This window comes from Peromyscus maniculatus, chromosome 8 (assembly GCF_049852395.1).
Source record: "Peromyscus maniculatus bairdii isolate BWxNUB_F1_BW_parent chromosome 8, HU_Pman_BW_mat_3.1, whole genome shotgun sequence".
Taxonomy (NCBI): domain Eukaryota; kingdom Metazoa; phylum Chordata; class Mammalia; order Rodentia; family Cricetidae; genus Peromyscus; species Peromyscus maniculatus.
Genome location: NC_134859.1, coordinates 60,923,515 through 60,940,424, shown reverse-complemented (window position 1 = coordinate 60,940,424; position 16,910 = coordinate 60,923,515). Strand labels below are relative to the sequence as shown.

At 60.0% G+C, this 16,910-nt stretch overlaps 2 protein-coding genes and 1 long non-coding RNA gene across 9 annotated transcripts in view; 2 read left to right on the top strand and 1 right to left on the bottom strand.

The window, feature by feature from the left end:
- The window catches only part of LOC143266913 (uncharacterized), a 220,731-nt gene that overhangs the window by 60,084 nt on the left and 143,737 nt on the right, over positions 1 to 16,910 (top strand). The window lies entirely within an intron of this gene.
- Positions 8,582 to 12,490, top strand: Hic1 (HIC ZBTB transcriptional repressor 1). 2 transcript variants are annotated; one of them, XM_006977378.4, is made up of 2 exons: positions 8,582 to 8,714; positions 10,183 to 12,490. In XM_006977378.4, exon 2 carries the CDS (start codon positions 10,203 to 10,205, stop codon positions 12,345 to 12,347), a length of 2,145 nt encoding a protein of 714 aa, XP_006977440.1. In that variant the 5' UTR covers positions 8,582 to 8,714; positions 10,183 to 10,202; the 3' UTR covers positions 12,348 to 12,490. The 2 variants fall into 2 exon arrangements, with proteins under 2 accessions (XP_006977440.1, XP_006977439.1); XM_006977377.4 differs by lacking the exon at positions 8,582 to 8,714 and adding an exon at positions 9,644 to 9,830.
- The window catches only part of Smg6 (SMG6 nonsense mediated mRNA decay factor), a 253,280-nt gene continuing 249,627 nt past the window's right edge, over positions 13,258 to 16,910 (bottom strand). For all 6 annotated transcript variants that reach the window (XM_006977374.4, XM_015996166.3, XM_015996165.3 and 3 more), the window contains one exon: positions 13,258 to 15,024. In XM_006977374.4, the coding sequence (XP_006977436.2) occupies positions 14,894 to 15,024 (131 nt within the window). In that variant the 3' untranslated portion in view covers positions 13,258 to 14,893. The remainder of the gene's footprint in view (positions 15,025 to 16,910) is intronic.

The following is a 16,910-nucleotide window of genomic DNA, read 5'->3' as shown; positions in this document are numbered from 1 at the left end:
GGGTAGAGGCCAAAGACAGCACAGGATAAACTGCCTTTTCCTAAGGATCTGCGGGGTGGGGGGTGGGGGGCGGATTCTAAGGTGAATGCTATTCATAATCGATTATGCTAATTATCACTGATGTGTTGAGAAAGCCTAAGTAGACTGGCTGTTTTACCCGTGGGGAGTGCAGTCAGCCCAGGCACTGTAAGGATTGCCCTCTTGCTGTTTTCATTTTTCAGTGCCCATTCCAGCCACACATGTAGACACACTGCCCTCTGATGTCTGCCTCTGAAAGACAAACATTGCTTTTTCTAAGACACCACGAGGTCCTACCTAGTCCCAAGCCACGGTGTCCTCTAGGGGGCAGGAGTTGGGGCTGGCACAAATACTCCAAGTCATTCTTTAACAATCACACTTAAGCCAGGCACTTGGGAGGCAGAGGCAGGTGGATCTCTGTGAGTTTAAGGCCAGCCTGGGCTACAGAGCGAGATCCAGGAAAGGCGCAAAGCTACACAGAGAATCCCTGTCTCAAAAACAAAAAATGAAAAAAAACAATCACACTTAAGGTATCCACAGTTACATGTTCCTTGACCAAGAAGTGTTTCCAAGTATGGACTGGAGGGGCTGGAGAACTGGCTGGGTGGTTAAGAACACAGGCTTCTCTTTCAGGTGACCCAGGTTCAGTTTCCAGCCCCCACATGGCAGTTCACAAACATTTGTAACTCCAGTCCCAGAGGCTCTAACCCCAGGACCCAGGCACGCACACGGTATATGCTTCAAGTCAGTGACCCAGAAATTCCAGGGTGGTGGCGCATGCAGGCAGAGGTAGGAGGATCTCTGACTTTGGGGACAGCCTGGTCTGATAGAGAAACACTGTTTCAAAAACTGTTTTTGAACATGACTAAGGCAAGGCAGAGCCTGGCCAGGTGTTCTGTACCCCCAACTCCTCAGATGTGGTCTCTGGTTGAGTCCCCGGAGCCTCTGGACTGAAGACTCCACCAAAGGGAAGGTGAGATGGCTCAGCTGGTAAAGGCGTTGACCACCAAAACAACAAGACCCCCATACACACCGAATCATCTAAAAAATGTTACCAAGAAAAAAAATAGACCTGATTATCCCCAAAGGCCCAGCTCACTGGCTCTAGAACTTTTTCAAACAAGGCTGGGGTGGGGAGTTGGTCTCTCTGCCCTGCTCTAGTCTCCCAAGGGTTGCTTCCTTGACAAACAGATGGGATTACTCCTCTAAACCTACTGGCTTTGGTCCGGTAGTATTCCTTGCTTTTCTGAAAACAGATGGAGCTGCAAATCTGTACTCGGATCCTCTGGCAGTCATAGGCTGCCCCCTTTAGGTGGACTCCAAGTTGGGGAAAAGCATCACTTGCACTCCTGGGAATCCTATAATAAAGATGCCTGTGAGTGGTTTCTAGGCCCAGCTTACAGGAAAAGGGGAAGTTCAAGCATATTATGTGAAACAGAGGTGCTCACACATGGAGTAAAGATTTCTCCTGAGGGTCAGGATGGCTCTGACTCCCAACTAGTACAGTGTCACCTTATCGTGCAGACTGGACCCCAACACTACCACATGCACATCCTGTGGGCCACTTACATGAGGGACATTTGTTAAACTTACAACTCCTAGAGCAAAGTCTAGATCTACTTGACAAACTGCTGCTGGTCATTCCTGAGGTAGGCATTTGAAAACTACAGCCTAGGGTAGAATTTTAAATCCCTGGTAAATAAATACGTTATTGGGAAAGAGCCTCTCTGTGACTCAGAACCCTCTGGGGAGGAGAGAAAGCAGGTCCCCTGAGGAATCACTGCTCTAAAATTTTCAATTTAGCTGGGTGGGCATGGTCGCTCATGCCTTTAATCCCAGCACTTGGGAGGCAGAGACAAGTGACTCTCTCTTCAAGGCTAGCCTGGTCTACGAAGCAAGTTCCAGGGCTGTTACATAGAGAAACTCTGTGTCCAAAAACAATTTTTTTCCATTTATAGCCCAGGCAAATAAGGTCCTGCGGCTAGAAACACTTATTGAGAAATAACTATACCTGACAATGGGATAAGTATAATAAGTCCATCTATTTTTGAGACAGGGTCTCACTGTAGTCCTGGTTAGCCTTGAACTCACAGAAATTCATTTATTTCTCTGTCTCCCAAGTTCTGGGATTCAAAAACATGCACCACCATGGCTTAACTCATTTATTTTTGGTGGCATGAGTCAAACCCAGGACCTTGGGCATGCTAAGCACAGACTGTACCACGGAGCTCTATGCCCAGCCCACCCCCTTATTGCCTAATTTCATTCTGTAATGTCATGAAGTAAGTACTGTCATTAACCTAATAACCGAGTTTTACAATTGAGGAAACAGTCACAGAAAGGCTAAGTACATTACTCAAGATCGGATGATTCACATTCTTGCCTGTGGCCTTCAGTGTTCCCCTCTCCCTTGTTTTGAGACACAGAGGATCTCACTATATCGCCTAGGCAAGCCTGGAGCTTCTGGGCTCAAGGGCTCACTTGCCTCAGCCCCCGAGTAGCTGGGACTGCGTGTACATACCACTGCTCCTGGCTTTGGTGGTTCCTCTGCTGCCCCGTAGAAAGCAATCAGAAACTACCACTCACTACAGGCTAAATGCACAACTTGGGCCTCAGCTATCTAATCCGTAAAGTAAGTCGGGGAGGAGGGCATGGTTTACACGAAATGCTTTCTAGGATACCAAACAGTCGCCGCATCATACAGTTAACCCACGTTCTTCTGATGGGTTCACTCTGCAAAAGATTCGTCTCCCTTCCCTACCATTTGTTTTATGCCTCGATTACACCCAGCATTTCTAAAGCTCCGAGGAAAGGCAGTTATCCTGGCGGAGTCTCTCAATAGCCCTAGACACAGAGTATCCCCCTTCAGCCTCTGTGGTACTCCTTTTTTAGGGCATGTTGGAGAAACTCGAGTTGGATACAGACCAACTGAAGGGATAGTGTTGGATGATGTGTTTGGACAAGGGACCAGGTGAACTTGCTGTCCCGTAATTTGCTCTGTAGACCAGGCTGGCCTCGATCTCACAGAGATCCTCCTGCCTCTGCTCCCCGAGTGGTGGGATTAAAGGTGTGCGCCACCACCACCTGGCAAGGACCCTTTTAATCATCTTCCGTGGCTCAGGGGAAAGTTGGGGGCCAGAGTCATAGAGAGGCTGTAGCTCTATCAGGAAATGGATTCTTTGTCCTCTGTGCTCTGCCCTCTGCCTGCTCACATGGGGGTTTCTGGAAGAAGGGTGTGATAAACTTCCCTCTCCACTCCCTTTAACCTTTGCTGGCCAACGTGTGTCTTCTATCCTTCTTGAAGGACTCCTGATCTCATCTGTCCTCCACCCCCAGGAGATAAGAATCCTTATCCCAGAACAACCCATTTCCTCGCCACCATTAGGTAGCAGATACCTCGACTGGAAAGACTGGACAGTCACTGAGAAGGATGGTCAGGCACTCGGCGGACCTTGCTTGCTTCTGTGCCGGGGTGGATGCGCAGCAGCCTCGCAGGCCGCCTCTCTGAGCACACCTCCTGCCACCCCCTCAGACACATCGGATGTTGCGTCGCCGCCCCGCCTCCTCTTGCTCTGCATCTGCCCAAACCAGGGCTGGCAGAGCTCGGCGTGGTGGGGAGCGTGGGCGTGCTGCGGGGCGACCATGGCTGTAGACTGTTACCTCCGGTTCCCACAGTAACAATCGAAAGCCACGGTTGCCCTGGAGACGCGGGGGCGGGACCGTCAGGCTGACGTCAGCACCGCGGGCGGCGGGGGCGGCGAGGGCTGTGCGAGCGTGTGCGGGACCAGCGCCCACCGCGGCCCGCGGGGACCTGGGAGACGGGCTGGCCCGAGGGAGGCTCCTGCGCTGCATCAGCACCGCGGACAGCGGCGCAGGGAGGCGCGGAGGGGCCCGGGGTCGGCGGTCCTGGGGCGGGGCCAGGCGTCGGTGGCCGTGACTGGAGACTGTTACTGAGGGAGGCCCGGGCAGTAAGCAGTCTAGAGCCAAGGTGCCGGCGCACTGCCCGGGCGGGGATGTCCCGTCGCCCGCGGCTGGGGCGCTGCTGCTTCTCACCTCCTCCTCCCCCTCCTCCTCCTCCGCCGCCCAAGCGCGCGCGGGCAGGCACGCGACCGTTGACGTCAGAGCCCTGTGACGTCAAAGATGTCCCAGCGGGGAGGCACTTCCGGCAGTGGGGTGGCGGTGGGGCCGGAGCGGGGCGGCCTGGCCGAAGCCCCGCCCCCGCCTGGTCCTGAGAGGACAGCTCCGCTCGCTCGCAGAGGCGGGAAGTCCTGGGCGCAGTGGGACCGACCGCCCGAAGGGACGGGACGGGACGGGACAGGGAGGGGGCGTCTGGGCAGCATGCGGGGCGGGGGTCCCGAGACGGTCGCAGGGCCCAGGTGTGCATCTGTCTGTCTGTCTGTCTGTCGTGGGCGCCCTGGCTCAGTCCATCGGGGCCACCTAGGCTGAGTCACCGCGCTGCGGACAGGGAGCGAAGGAGGGGGCGCGTCTCCTGGGACTCCAGCACCGTCTCCCCACTTTCTCGGGCAGGATGGCGCAGGAGCCGCTCAGCCTCGGGAAATGGGGTCGGGGGCTCGGTCGGTCTCCGCTCCGTGTTTCTCCAGAGTGTCTGCGTCTTCATCCGGGGGGCCGGCAGGTGCTGCACACGGTTGGGTCAGCCTCCGGCCCCCCCGCTTCCACCGAGCTGCAAAGGAGCCTTCGTGCCTCCCACTCTGTCCCCATCCTCACCCCGGAGCGACCCTCCAACCCTCGGCCCGCCGGTCCCCTCCTTGCCCTCCCACGGTGTCGGTGCCCCGGCCCATCTCCGCCCGACCGTCGGTGGGTCCTTTCTTACCTGGCGGGCCGCGTCGCGCCAGTGCCGCCTTGCCCTCCCGCAGCCCGGCCGGCGCCGCCGCTTTTATAGGCGCGCGTAGTACTCGTGCGGCGGCTCATTCATGCGGCCGCGGCTCCTACACACTGACGCGCTGCCGACGTCAGCAGGGAATTTAGGAAACGGGAAAAGAGGCTATTTATAGTGGCGAGCGCGCGGGGGGGACAGGGGGGGGCGGCGTAGGGAGGACGGGGCGAAGCGACGGGGAGCTGGGAGCGGGAGGAGGGTGTGCGCGCGGAAGCAGGATTGGGCAGTGGGGGTACGTAACCCCAGGCTTGGCCTCCAAGGGGTTAACTTTCCGGAACTGCAGGCGGCGGCGGGCTGGAGGAGGATAGTGCGGGGAGGGTGCGGCCCCTTCGCATGTTTATTCACTCTCCCCTTTGGGCCTTGGGAGCCCTGGGGGGCTCAGTCCTCTCTCGCCTGGACCTCGGGGGACCTCACTTGGTAGCCCCCAACCACATCCCTCGATTCCTAGACCCGACAGCTCTGTGACGCCAGAAGATGCCCCGCGGTGGTATCACACCCCCGTATGGCCACTGTGGCGTCCGCTCTCTCCCTCCTCTGTGTCTCTGTGTCTCTGTCTCTGTGTCTCTGTCTGTCTGTCTGTCTCTCTCTTTCTGGGCCAAGGAAAGGAAACCCCAGCTGTCTCTCTCTGTGTCTCTGTCTGTCTGTCTCTCTGTCTCTGTCTCTCTCTGTCTCTGTGTCTGTGTCTCTCTGTCTGTGTCTCTCTGTCTCTGTCTCTCTCTGTCTGTCTGTGTCTCTCTGTCTCTGTCTCTGTCTGTCTGTGTCTCTCTGTGTCTCTGTCTCTCTGTGTCTCTGTCTCTCTCTCTCTCTCTCTCTCTCTCTCTCTCTCTCTCTCTCTCTCTCTCTCTCTCTCTCGGCCAAGGAAAGGAAACCCCAGCTAGAGGCTGGGGAAAGGGGGGTGGTGAAGCCTGGGAGTCTTGGAAGGTTTCCTGACTGGGCGGCAGCGGGAAGGTGTTAGTCGGATGGTGGAAACCACAGGGAAGGTAAGGAAGTTGAGGAGAGCAGCCTGGACTTCAGAAATGAAACTATGGACGTGTCCAGAGCATCCCCAAAAGGAAGGGCTAGCCTGACAAGTGATGGGGAGGGCAACCTGGCAGTGCCCGGCACTGGTACCGAGGGACCACCTCAGCACTCATTGGTGTAAAAGGCTTAGGCAGAGCTGTAAGAGAGGGAATGAGACTAAGGGAATGCATGAGACTGCTGGGCTTGGAAGAGGGCGGCAGGGAGCCCTTCCTAGAGGAGTGAGAATTGGCCAAAAGGGCTTATGCCATGTGGGGCAGTTTTCCCGGAACAGTCCAGTACTATCTCTAGGCACTAAATGGGGGCGGCACCAGGTTGACCTGGGGAGCTGAGGAAGGAGGGGAAAGTGGAGTTAAAGGTGATGCACATCTGCCTTTAATCCCAGCGCACGGGAGGCAGACAGGTCTCTGTGAGTTCGATGCCAGCCTGGTCTCCAAAGAGTTCGAGGCCAGCCATGGCTACATAGTGAGACCTGAGGACGGGGGTGGGAGGGAGGAGGGGGTACACGGAGATGCTTGGGCGGGACTCTGTGGTCCTCCCCACAGCGCTGCAATGACGACTGGAGTAGGTGGGGTATGGTGGAGAGGGGATACGAACTGGCAGTGGACACAGTGAACCGCGTGCGGGCCAGCCAGCCGAGAGCCTCCGCTGCGTAAAAGACACACACAGGCTGGGGGCTCCTTTCCAGACTCCTACCATCTCTCCCCATTAAAAGGAGGAAAATAAAAACAGACACACCCTTGCTTGACGTTTGGCACTTGGCCTCCGATATGGTGGGAGACCCCTCTTTTATCTGTCAAAAGCCATGGCTGGGAGCATTTCTGGTGAGCCTTCACATCCCAACACTCCATTGCACTTCCGCTTCAGCCCGAAAGCGTACCCCTCGACCGAGGTACCGTGTCTGCTGCTCCTCGAGCTCAGAAATTGCGGAGCCCACTGTAGGACCGCACGCAGTGCGTGTCTTGTCTCGTGGGGAGCTACAAGGCGGTGTGGGGCACAGATGGACACGGAGCAGACCCCGGAAACCTGGCCAGGGGCTGGCTTGACTGGTCTGGACCTTCGGAAGCCAAGGCCCGGCGCAGAAGTCGCCGGCCGACGAAACGCAGCCTCTAGGGGGCGCCCAAGACCTGGGTGTCTCACTGGTACAGCCGAGTCTGCGGCCCCGGGCGAGTGACTCAGCCACCACCACCTCAAGCGGGGGCGTGGGGGCTCGAGGACAGCGTGGGGTGCGGCGAGCGCGGCCCCCACCCGCCTTGTGGCCCCGCGCGGTTGCTAAGCTCTCCAAGGCCTCTGAGAGATGAGCTCCTGGGAACCTCATTGGTTACCATAGTAACTGCGCCCCAGCCTCTCCGGCTTGGCCACGGAGGAAGGAGCAGCCAATAAGAAGCTGTGGGCGGTTTGGGGGGACCCCCCCCCAGTGGTGTAGGCGGGGGTCAGGAGGTGCGGGGAGGAGGCGGAGCGTGGGCCACTGAGGCGCGGTGCTTGCAACGGTGCTGGTGCCTCCGCCCAGCTGCGCAGGGACATTTCCGGGGAGCACCCCCGAGCCGGTGCACGGTGCCCTCCCCTCCTGGAAGAGGCGTCACCCACGCGAATCGAGCCCGTGTGGCGTGTAGGATCTTTTGGGAGGGAGTGGGTCTCAAGCTGCCCGCTCTCGTGATATTTCCCAAACGGTGGATTGGTGGGGAAAAAAAAAATCACTTAGGATCCCTCAACACTGCTTAGATGAGGGATGTGGGGGTTGAGGGGGCACGTCCCAAGGGGCTCTCTCTGTCCAGCTATTTCCAGCCGAGGACCCTCGGTTCCTTCTGGAGACCCTAAGTGCAGGGGGCGCTCTTTGGTAGAACCGCTACCCTGTCTCACAGCGGTGTTCTCCGTAGCAGCCTCCCCAGTAGCCCAAGAAGTTGGGACTCCCGGAGGGGGCGGGCTGCCTGTGTAAACATACGCTCCATCGAGTGTCACCGCTTGGAAGCGTTCGAGTGTCGACGGTTTATGATGTGCATACTGATAACATGTGCCTGAGGGAGAGCTGGGATTTTTTGGAGCCGGAGTCCAAGCGGATAGTGGTGTTCAGAAATGCCTAATAAAAGCCTCTCCCCATCTCCCATTTCTCTCCCCCCCCCCACGCCCGGAACTGATCATCTCATTTAGGATTTCCAAAACTGCCCTCTCACCACCTACTGTCTGTCACTAGTGTTCCACCCCCCCCCCTTTTTTTTAAAGAGAGGGTCTCATGTAGTAGAGGCTGACCTTGAACCCCTGGTCCTCCTGCCTGCAACTCCCTGGTGCTAGGTTTATAAGAGTGAACCATCACACCGGCTTCAGAGTTCCCTTTCTGAAGACAGAACTTTTTCTGACTTGACCCCCATATTACATAGAAATATGTACTCGGGAGCACGAAGCTCAAAACCCCAGGGTTTATGGGACTCCCAGGTCCGAAAGCTGGGTCCCCAGGTGGGCACATCTGGAAGCGGGAACCTGCAGATCCCCGGCTCCGCATCTGTAAGCCTCCAGCCCAGGTGTGCGCCAGAGGTCGCCGCCCGGCCACACACAATCCCGCGCGGCCGCGAGGTGGCGCCATGGCCGCGGCAGCGCCTGCCGGTTCGGGCCGCTCCAGATAAGAGTGTGCTGAAAGCGCGGTGGGGCTGAGACGCGACCAGGACGCGGGGAGGACGGACCGGCAGGACAGACCGACCGGGGGCCCGGCGGGCGGAGGGCAGCGCATTGCAGCCACGTCCCCCCTGGATCCGCCGGCAGCCGGGCCCGGGGCTTCCGACATGCTCCCCAGGTGGGTCCTCGAGTTGGCGACCGGGAGGGGCAGGCAAGGGACCCGGGACGGGCTGGTCCTCGCGCGTGGGCCGCCCGGGGAGCATCCTCAGGCGCGGGCGCCCGGCTCGGGGCTGGCGTTTAGGGCTCTGAGTGTCTTTCCTAGAGGACTCGGGACGGCTGGGCCGCGGCTCGGCGCCGGGTTCACAGCGGGGTCAGCGGTCCCGGGCCGGCTCTGCCCGCACATGGGCTGGGGAGGAGAGGGGAAGGCAAGGGGAGCCGGCGGGCGGGGCTGGCAGGGGCGCTGCCCTGGCACAGCTCGGCGCCTGGCAGCGGGGCGGGTGGGGCGCAGGCTAGGAGCTGCCACAGCCTCGGGGAGGGAAGCCGGGCTGGGCTGCGGCCGCAGGTAACGGGCCCGCGAGGCCCTGCGGGCCAGGCGGGAACAGGGGCGGGCGCGCTCGCCGGCGGGCAGGGCGGCTCAAGACTAGGCGTGGGTCCCCGCCGTCGCCGGGCTGCTGAAATTGGGGGCCTAGAGGAGAATCTGGGGGCTGGGTGGGCTAGGGCCGGCGCGCTCCTCCCGCCCTGTCTGAAGTTGGGAAAAGTTTTCCCCCAAGTTTGGGGCGGCAGAGTTTCGGGGGAGACGGGCCCGAGGGGAGCTGGGGGGGAAGAGATGTCGAGTCGAGGCCGGCCGGGGCTGGGTCCGGAACGCGGGTGGGGCGCAGGCCGGGGTCAGGGCCGCAGCCGGCTGTGCGTCGTGCCCGCCCGGGGCGCTGCCCCCTCCCTCCCCTGGGAGCTGCGTGGCTCCCCCCTCCCCCCCACCTGCTTCCTGCCTCAGCCTCCTGCCCCGATATAACGCCCTCCCCGCGCCGGGGCCCGGCCTTCGCGCTCTGCCCGCCACCGCAGCCACTGTCTCCTCTCCCCGCGCCGGGCCGGCCGGCCCAAACGGAGGCCTGACAGCCCCCGGCCAGGGCGGCGCCTCGATGGGCATCGCGCTCCCGTCCTCCTTATCACTTCCCCGAACTGGGGCAACTTCTCTCGAGGCGGGAGGCGCTTCTCACTCGGCTCCTTTTCTCCCCACTTGGGCAAACTTTTCGGCCCTGAATGACTTTTCCTGAAGCGGACATTTTACTGAAATCGGGTAATTGTCTCCGAAAGGGTCATTTCGCCCGAACAGTTTTCTCCCTGGAAGTTCCCAGCCCCCCGGCTGGAGTGGCCAGCAGCACCTGGGGCTGGGACAACTTAGGCTAACCTGGCCTCCTCCTCTCCATCCCCAGCCTCTCTCCTCCTGCTCCTTCGGTCTGGGGCCAGCGGGCCTAGGTTCCACCACTCCCGGAGGCCGCTGAGCCTCCTCTGTTCGTGTCCAGGCCTTGGTGCTCCATGCTCCTGCTCAGCCGAGGGGAAGGGGAGACGGAGGGGAACAGTGCTGGGCTGGGTGCGAGCGGCCAGGGCACGGCGTAGCTCTCACCCAGCTGGTGTGTGTCCCCCCGCAGGAGAGTGTGCTGGGCAGACGATGCTGGACACGATGGAGGCGCCTGGCCACTCGAGGCAGCTCCTGCTGCAGCTCAACAACCAGCGCACCAAGGGCTTCTTGTGCGACGTGATCATCGTGGTGCAGAACGCCCTCTTCCGCGCGCACAAGAACGTGCTGGCGGCCAGCAGCGCCTACCTCAAGTCCCTGGTGGTGCACGACAACCTGCTAAACCTGGACCATGACATGGTGAGCCCGGCCGTGTTTCGCCTGGTGCTGGACTTCATCTACACCGGCCGCCTGACGGACAGTGTTGAGGCCGCCGCCGCCGCAGCAGTGGCCCCGGGGGCCGAGCCGAGCCTGGGCGCGGTGCTGGCCGCCGCCAGCTACCTGCAGATCCCTGACCTCGTGGCTCTGTGCAAGAAGCGCCTCAAACGCCACGGCAAGTACTGCCACCTGCGGGGAGGAGGCAGCGGCGGCGGCGGCTATGCGCCCTATGGGCGGCCGGGCCGGGGCTTGAGGGCCGCCACGCCCGTCATCCAGGCCTGCTACTCGTCCCCGGCCGGGCCGCCGCCGCCGCCTGCCGCCGAGCCCCCGTCGGGCCCCGAGGCCGCGGTCAACACCCATTGCGCCGAGCTGTACGCCTCGGGCCCGGGCCCAGCAGCCTCACTCTGCGCCCCGGAGCGCCGCTGCTCTCCGCTTTGCGGCCTGGATCTGTCTAAGAAGAGCCCGCCAGGCTCCTCGGTCCCCGAGCGACCGCTGAGTGAGCGCGAACTGCCTCCGCGCCCGGACAGTCCTTCCGGTGCGGGGTCCGCAGTCTACAAGGAGCCACCGCTCGCCTTGCCGCCGCTGCCGCCTTTGCCCTTCCAGAAGCTGGAAGAGGCCGTACCGACTCCAGACCCGTTTCGAGGAAGCGGCGGCAGTCCGGGACCCGAGCCCCCCGGCCGCCCCGACGGCTCCAGCCTCCTCTACCGCTGGATGAAGCACGAGCCAGGCCTGGGTAGCTATGGCGATGATCTGGTCCGAGATCACGGCTCCCCAGGCGAGCGCCTCGAGGAACGCGGTGGGGACCCAGCCACCTCACCCGGGGGCCCCCCGCTCGGCCTGGTGCCCCCACCACGCTACCCGGGCAGCCTGGACGGGCCAGGCACAGGCGCCGACGGCGACGACTACAAGAGCAGCAGCGAGGAGACCGGTAGCAGCGAGGACCCCAGCCCACCCGGTGGCCACCTGGAGGGCTACCCATGCCCGCACTTGGCTTATGGCGAGCCTGAGAGCTTTGGTGACAACCTGTACGTCTGCATCCCATGTGGCAAAGGCTTCCCCAGCTCGGAACAGCTGAATGCACACGTGGAGGCTCACGTGGAGGAAGAGGAGGCACTGTACAGCAGGGCAGAGGCTGCCGAGGTGGCCGCCGGGGCCGCCGGCCTCGGGCCCCCCTTTGGTGGTGGTGGGGACAAGATCACTGGGGCCCCCGGTGGCCTAGGAGAGCTGCTGCGGCCGTACCGCTGCGCGTCCTGCGACAAGAGCTACAAGGACCCGGCCACGCTGAGGCAGCACGAGAAGACGCACTGGCTGACTCGGCCCTATCCGTGTACCATCTGCGGGAAGAAGTTCACGCAGCGCGGAACCATGACACGCCATATGCGCAGCCACTTAGGCCTGAAGCCCTTTGCGTGCGACGCGTGCGGCATGCGCTTCACCCGCCAGTACCGCCTCACGGAGCACATGCGCATCCACTCGGGAGAGAAGCCGTACGAGTGCCAGGTGTGCGGTGGAAAGTTCGCTCAACAGCGCAACCTCATCAGCCACATGAAGATGCACGCTGTAGGTGGTGCGGCCGGCGCAGCCGGGGCGCTGGCTGGCCTCGGGGGACTACCTGGCGTCCCCGGCCCCGACGGCAAGGGCAAGCTCGATTTCCCGGAGGGTGTCTTTGCTGTGGCCCGCCTCACAGCTGAACAGCTGAGCCTGAAGCAACAGGACAAGGCAGCTGCCGCAGAGCTGCTGGCGCAGACCACGCACTTCCTGCACGACCCCAAGGTGGCGCTCGAGAGCCTCTACCCGCTGGCCAAATTCACTGCCGAGCTGGGACTCAGCCCGGACAAGGCGGCAGAGGTGCTGAGCCAGGGCGCGCACCTGGCCGCGGGACCGGACGGCCGGACCATCGACCGTTTCTCTCCCACCTAGAGCGCCCCCCGCAGGTGCTCCCGGCGCTACCCGGCGGCCCGGGGACAACTGGTAGCAGCGGCAGCGCCGCAGTGGTGGCCCCACCTTTCTACGCCTCACCTGGCCTCACTGCTTTGTGCCTTAACCCGGGGGAGCCGGTGGGGAGAAACCTCGGGACGGGGGTGGGATAGGGGAAGGGAGATTTATATTTTTGATATCAGCTTTGACCAAAGGAGAACCCCGCCTCTCCCTGTGGTTCGCTGGCCCCCTCCCCCGGCTCCGTGCTGCTCTTGGGGGAGGGGTGTCACTATTCGGACGCTCCCAGCCCTACCTCCGGCCCTTGCGACCACACCCATTCTCACTGTGAATCTCCCCGCTGGGGTCGGAGCATTGGGCACAGTTGGGGAGAGGGAGGGGACTGAGCCGGCCGGAGGGCCTCCCCGCCCCCGGCTCCTGCCCAGCCCGGGACTGATAATGTGAAGTTCCTCATTTTGCACAAGTGGCACTAGCCCCAGGGCCAACCCTTCCCTTCCTGACCCACCAGGGTGGGCAGGTCTGGAGCCAGGGATGACAGCCCTGGCCCACCTGTCTCCCCATCTGAGGTCCCCTCCTCTCCCTGGGGCCCCATCATATTTATTGCATGCGCCCCAGGTGGCCCCTATCCTGAGCCCGGCTTTAGCTGGGCTGGAGCGAGGTCTCCTTGGTTCCCGTTCTGTCCTTTTGTATATTCCCTACTCTGTACACAGGCTCTTCTGGAGCCGCTTCCATTTTCTATACTCAACCAAACAGCAATAAAGCAGTAACCAAGGTCCCTAATCCTGTGGCTCTCTTCTGCCCTGCACCGGGGTGGGTGGCTGGGCCCCAACACAGGTGTACCGGCTCGAGTCTGCCTCCCCTCTTCAGTCCCAAAAATAGACCAACAGGAGGTCAATTATGTTTCATAACTAAAATTTATTAAGGAAACAAAACCAGGGTTTCAAATGGGACAGAAAGAAGAAAGATGTTCTCCCCACTTCCCCCCACGCCCAGGCAATGGCCTTCAGAGCCAGGGGAGAGGACCTCAAAGGGGGTAGTAGCCTGGGCCTTACAACTCAGAGAGGCGGTCTTCTGAGCCCTGGGCACTTGTACCCCCAAATCACTGTCCTGGACTCTCCTGGACAGCCCTATCCTGGTCAGGGTCCTGAGCCTGAAGAGGGCAGGGCACCCTTGGTGAAGCATTGCTCCTCCAGATGGTCCATCAGGCAGTGGGCTGGGATCCTGTTGAGACTGACTCCTACTCCACCCCAGACTGCCTTCTCCATCCCCTTCACCTGGGCTGGACTGAAGGCCTTCATTCCTGGTAGGGAGTCTCCAGGTGAGGTTGTGAACAGAGAGGCAGCAAGAAAAAACACAACAAACCCCTCAAAGGCTTAAGGGTCCCCGTCCGCTCTTCCAGGCAGAGAAGCAGAGGACAAAGCCAGGGACAGGACAAACGCCCCGGGCCCTGGGCCCACCTCTACCCCTGGTTCAGCTCTGTCTGCATGGAAGCTTCTCAGAGGTGTGAGGAGGGTTGGGAAGGAAGGAAGGAAGGAAGGAAGGAAGGAGAGCTGGGAAAGCTTCCTTGGGTTCCTGTCACAGGTGGCAGGGGGAGATTCAGAAGGAGAAGCCCCACAAGGAACTGACGTGAGGAAGTTGAGGGGCCTTGGGGTGATGAAAGGGGTCAACTAGAAAGGGAAGGCAGACGAAGAAGGAACAGGAAGAGTCTGAGGAAATTTCCCCAAGAGGGTACTAGAGTGAAAGGAAGGCAGTATTGGGAGCCTATGCAGGGCAAGGCCACTCAGGAAGCACGGGCCCAGGACTAGATGTCCTTCCCTCTAGACCCATGGCTGCCCAAGGGGAAACAAGGGCAAAGTGCAAGGACAAGGATTGATGTGGACAGGAAGAGAAGAGTGTGTGAGTGTGTGAGTGTGTGAGTGTGTGTGTGTGTGAGTGTGAGTGTGTGTGTGTGTGTGTGTGTGTGTGTGTGTGTGTGTGTGTGTGTGAAGGACTAGGGCTGCTATTATTGACAGAACCCAGTGTGGGTCCATAGGGATCTAGGCCTCAGGGAGGTGGGACCCCCTGGGCACTCTCTTCCTCTCAGACACTCAGGGCAGTAGTTCTGCAGACTGAGGGCTCTATCATTTCGCTCGCATCCGATGGAAACTCTGGAACCTCTGCCCCACAGCCACTACAGAGTGGCTGGCTCCCCGGTGAGTAGGCCTCCCTCCAGCCCTGAAACCAGACAGGAGGGAGAAACGCTGAGGGCTTGGCGGCCTAGCTGGCTTGTCCACCTGCTGTCACTGTAGCCGGTCACCTCCCTGCTAAACTTGGCAGCCCAGGAGGGTCCCAGCAGCTTCCGCCTGACCCTCGGGTGGGGCTCTGTGAGGAGCAGCTCCCCCACAGCACGGCCACGGCGTGAGGTTGGAAGAGGATGGTTTATTGTCTGGGTGGATTGGTGGCTCAGGCACGTGGACATCTTCCGTGCTACACTGGGCGCCTGGTGGCCTCTCAGGAATGGTTCCATGGGTGTGGGCCCCAGTGTGGCCCCCTCAGCCCACCTGGGCCCACGTAAGGAAGGCTGGGATGTCCCTCACGGGCACATTCCTTGTCAGCGCCTTCACTCGCAGGTTCCGGTCATCAGTCAGCAGGACCACCTCCCGCAGCAGGCGGATGGGCTCCTCTGTGGGCACAGAAAGCAGATGGGCTCACTGAGGATAAAGTGTCAGATGGCACTTGGTGTCCTGAGGGGATGTGGCCCTGGAGGGCAGCCCTTTTTCGTGCAGCTAGGCACGAGCTGGGCTGCTGCCGTCAACTCCGGCCCCCGACACAGGACTCTGCTTGGTGCCTGAGAGTCCTCACACTGTCGGCATCCACAGACCTGGCTTCCGGGGTTCTGAACCAGCGGGAAGCAGCCCCTTGCCACTGACTCCTAACTGGACTGCTGGCCCTAGGTTTCTATTACCCACCCCCAACACATTCTCTCCTTCTAAGGCTGGGGTGTGCGTATCAATGTTTTATGTTCGCAGAGGTTAAACATCCAAAGACGACTGGAAAGTGGGAACCGTTTACGAATATGGGGGGAGGGGGGAGCTCCAGGGAGCTCTCAGGAGAGGCTGTGCTAAAGGGTCTATTAGATACGTTATCTACGGACATCTAACAGTACACTGCCTTGGGCCCCAGGGAGCTCTGTGCTTCTAGATTTCCTTATGCACGTCTGTAAATACACACACTGGCATATGTATAGATCCCCCTGTAATACTGAGATCCTGTTTGCCACACTTTCTTTTTGCCTTTTATATACTCAAAAATCACTCTGTACCAGTACAAATAGCCTTCGTCTTTTTAGATAACTTTTCTAGCAGTCTCTCTCTGTCTCTGACTAATGTACAGGAGAGAACTTAAAGTGGGGCCCAGCAATCACTCAAGTGATACTCCAAGTCCTGGGCATGACTGCTTGGGTGGCAGGTCTGCCCCTAAGGCCGGGCCTGGCATTTCCTAGTGGAGGTCTGGCAGAGAGCAGAGGCACAGGAAATGTCCTGTGGTGTTCGGGGACCGCTAGGGCTGGCGGGCTGGAGGCCTGCAAACATCCATGTCTGACCTGAGCAGTTCTGGGCTTGCCAGCTCCAGGCGGGGAGGCTGAGAATTGGCTTTCAGCCTAGGGAAGAATTTGGGGATGAAGAGGGAGAGGCTCATGGGGCTGATGGTGGCGAGGAAAGGGAGAGGAGGAAGGAGAGGGCTGTGTACAGAGGGTGAAGAAGGTGGTTCCTGAGTGAGGGAGGTCTAGGACACTTCTGTTGCCTGGGCCTGGAATGTGAGTGTGTGGTGGGGCAGTGGTGTGGGGTGCGACATGGGGTTCCCAGCTGTTGTCTGAGTCTGTCTGCAACTCCACTGTTCCTGCCCTGGGCCTCCGACCAGAAGAGTCCTAGGCCCTAGGTCAGCCAGCAAAGGCCCAGCACTGCTGGCAGGGGTCTGCAGGGGTTTCTGTGGATACTTCGAGACATTTTTAACAATAAACATCCTCTGTTTTGACACTGGTAACTTCACTTTGTTAGAAACCAGAGACTGTCATCTTGTCAGGCCCCATCCGCCATAATCCACATGATTTTAAAATTCAACATCGTTTACACATAAACATTTGGTGACGGTTTCTCTGTGAATCTGACAAGTTAATCTGCTAAGAATTCACACTGACAAATGGGGTTTGATTACACCAGCCGTTGCTGATGTAATTTTGATAGGGGCGGTCCCCAGGATGGCAGTGGATTTCTGTAGGCTGTTTGGGGGTGATCTGGGGGGTGGTGGGACCAGTAGAGCCTTGCTTCCAAATGCATCTGGGCTAAGAACAAAACAGTTTGGTGGCTGAGGATTACTGGACCTTTGCAATCCTGCTTCCCTCTAAGAAGCTGCCCTGGGGCAGGTCATAAGCTTCTCTGGCTCAGCCAGGATTCTAATTTGTCAGTTGGACAGTCCAGGTCCGGCCCTCAGGAGAGTCCATGTGGCAGCCCCTCTGTGGCAGCAGTGGTGGATTCCTGACTAGCTCCTCGTGGAGAGACGCAGGCATGAGAG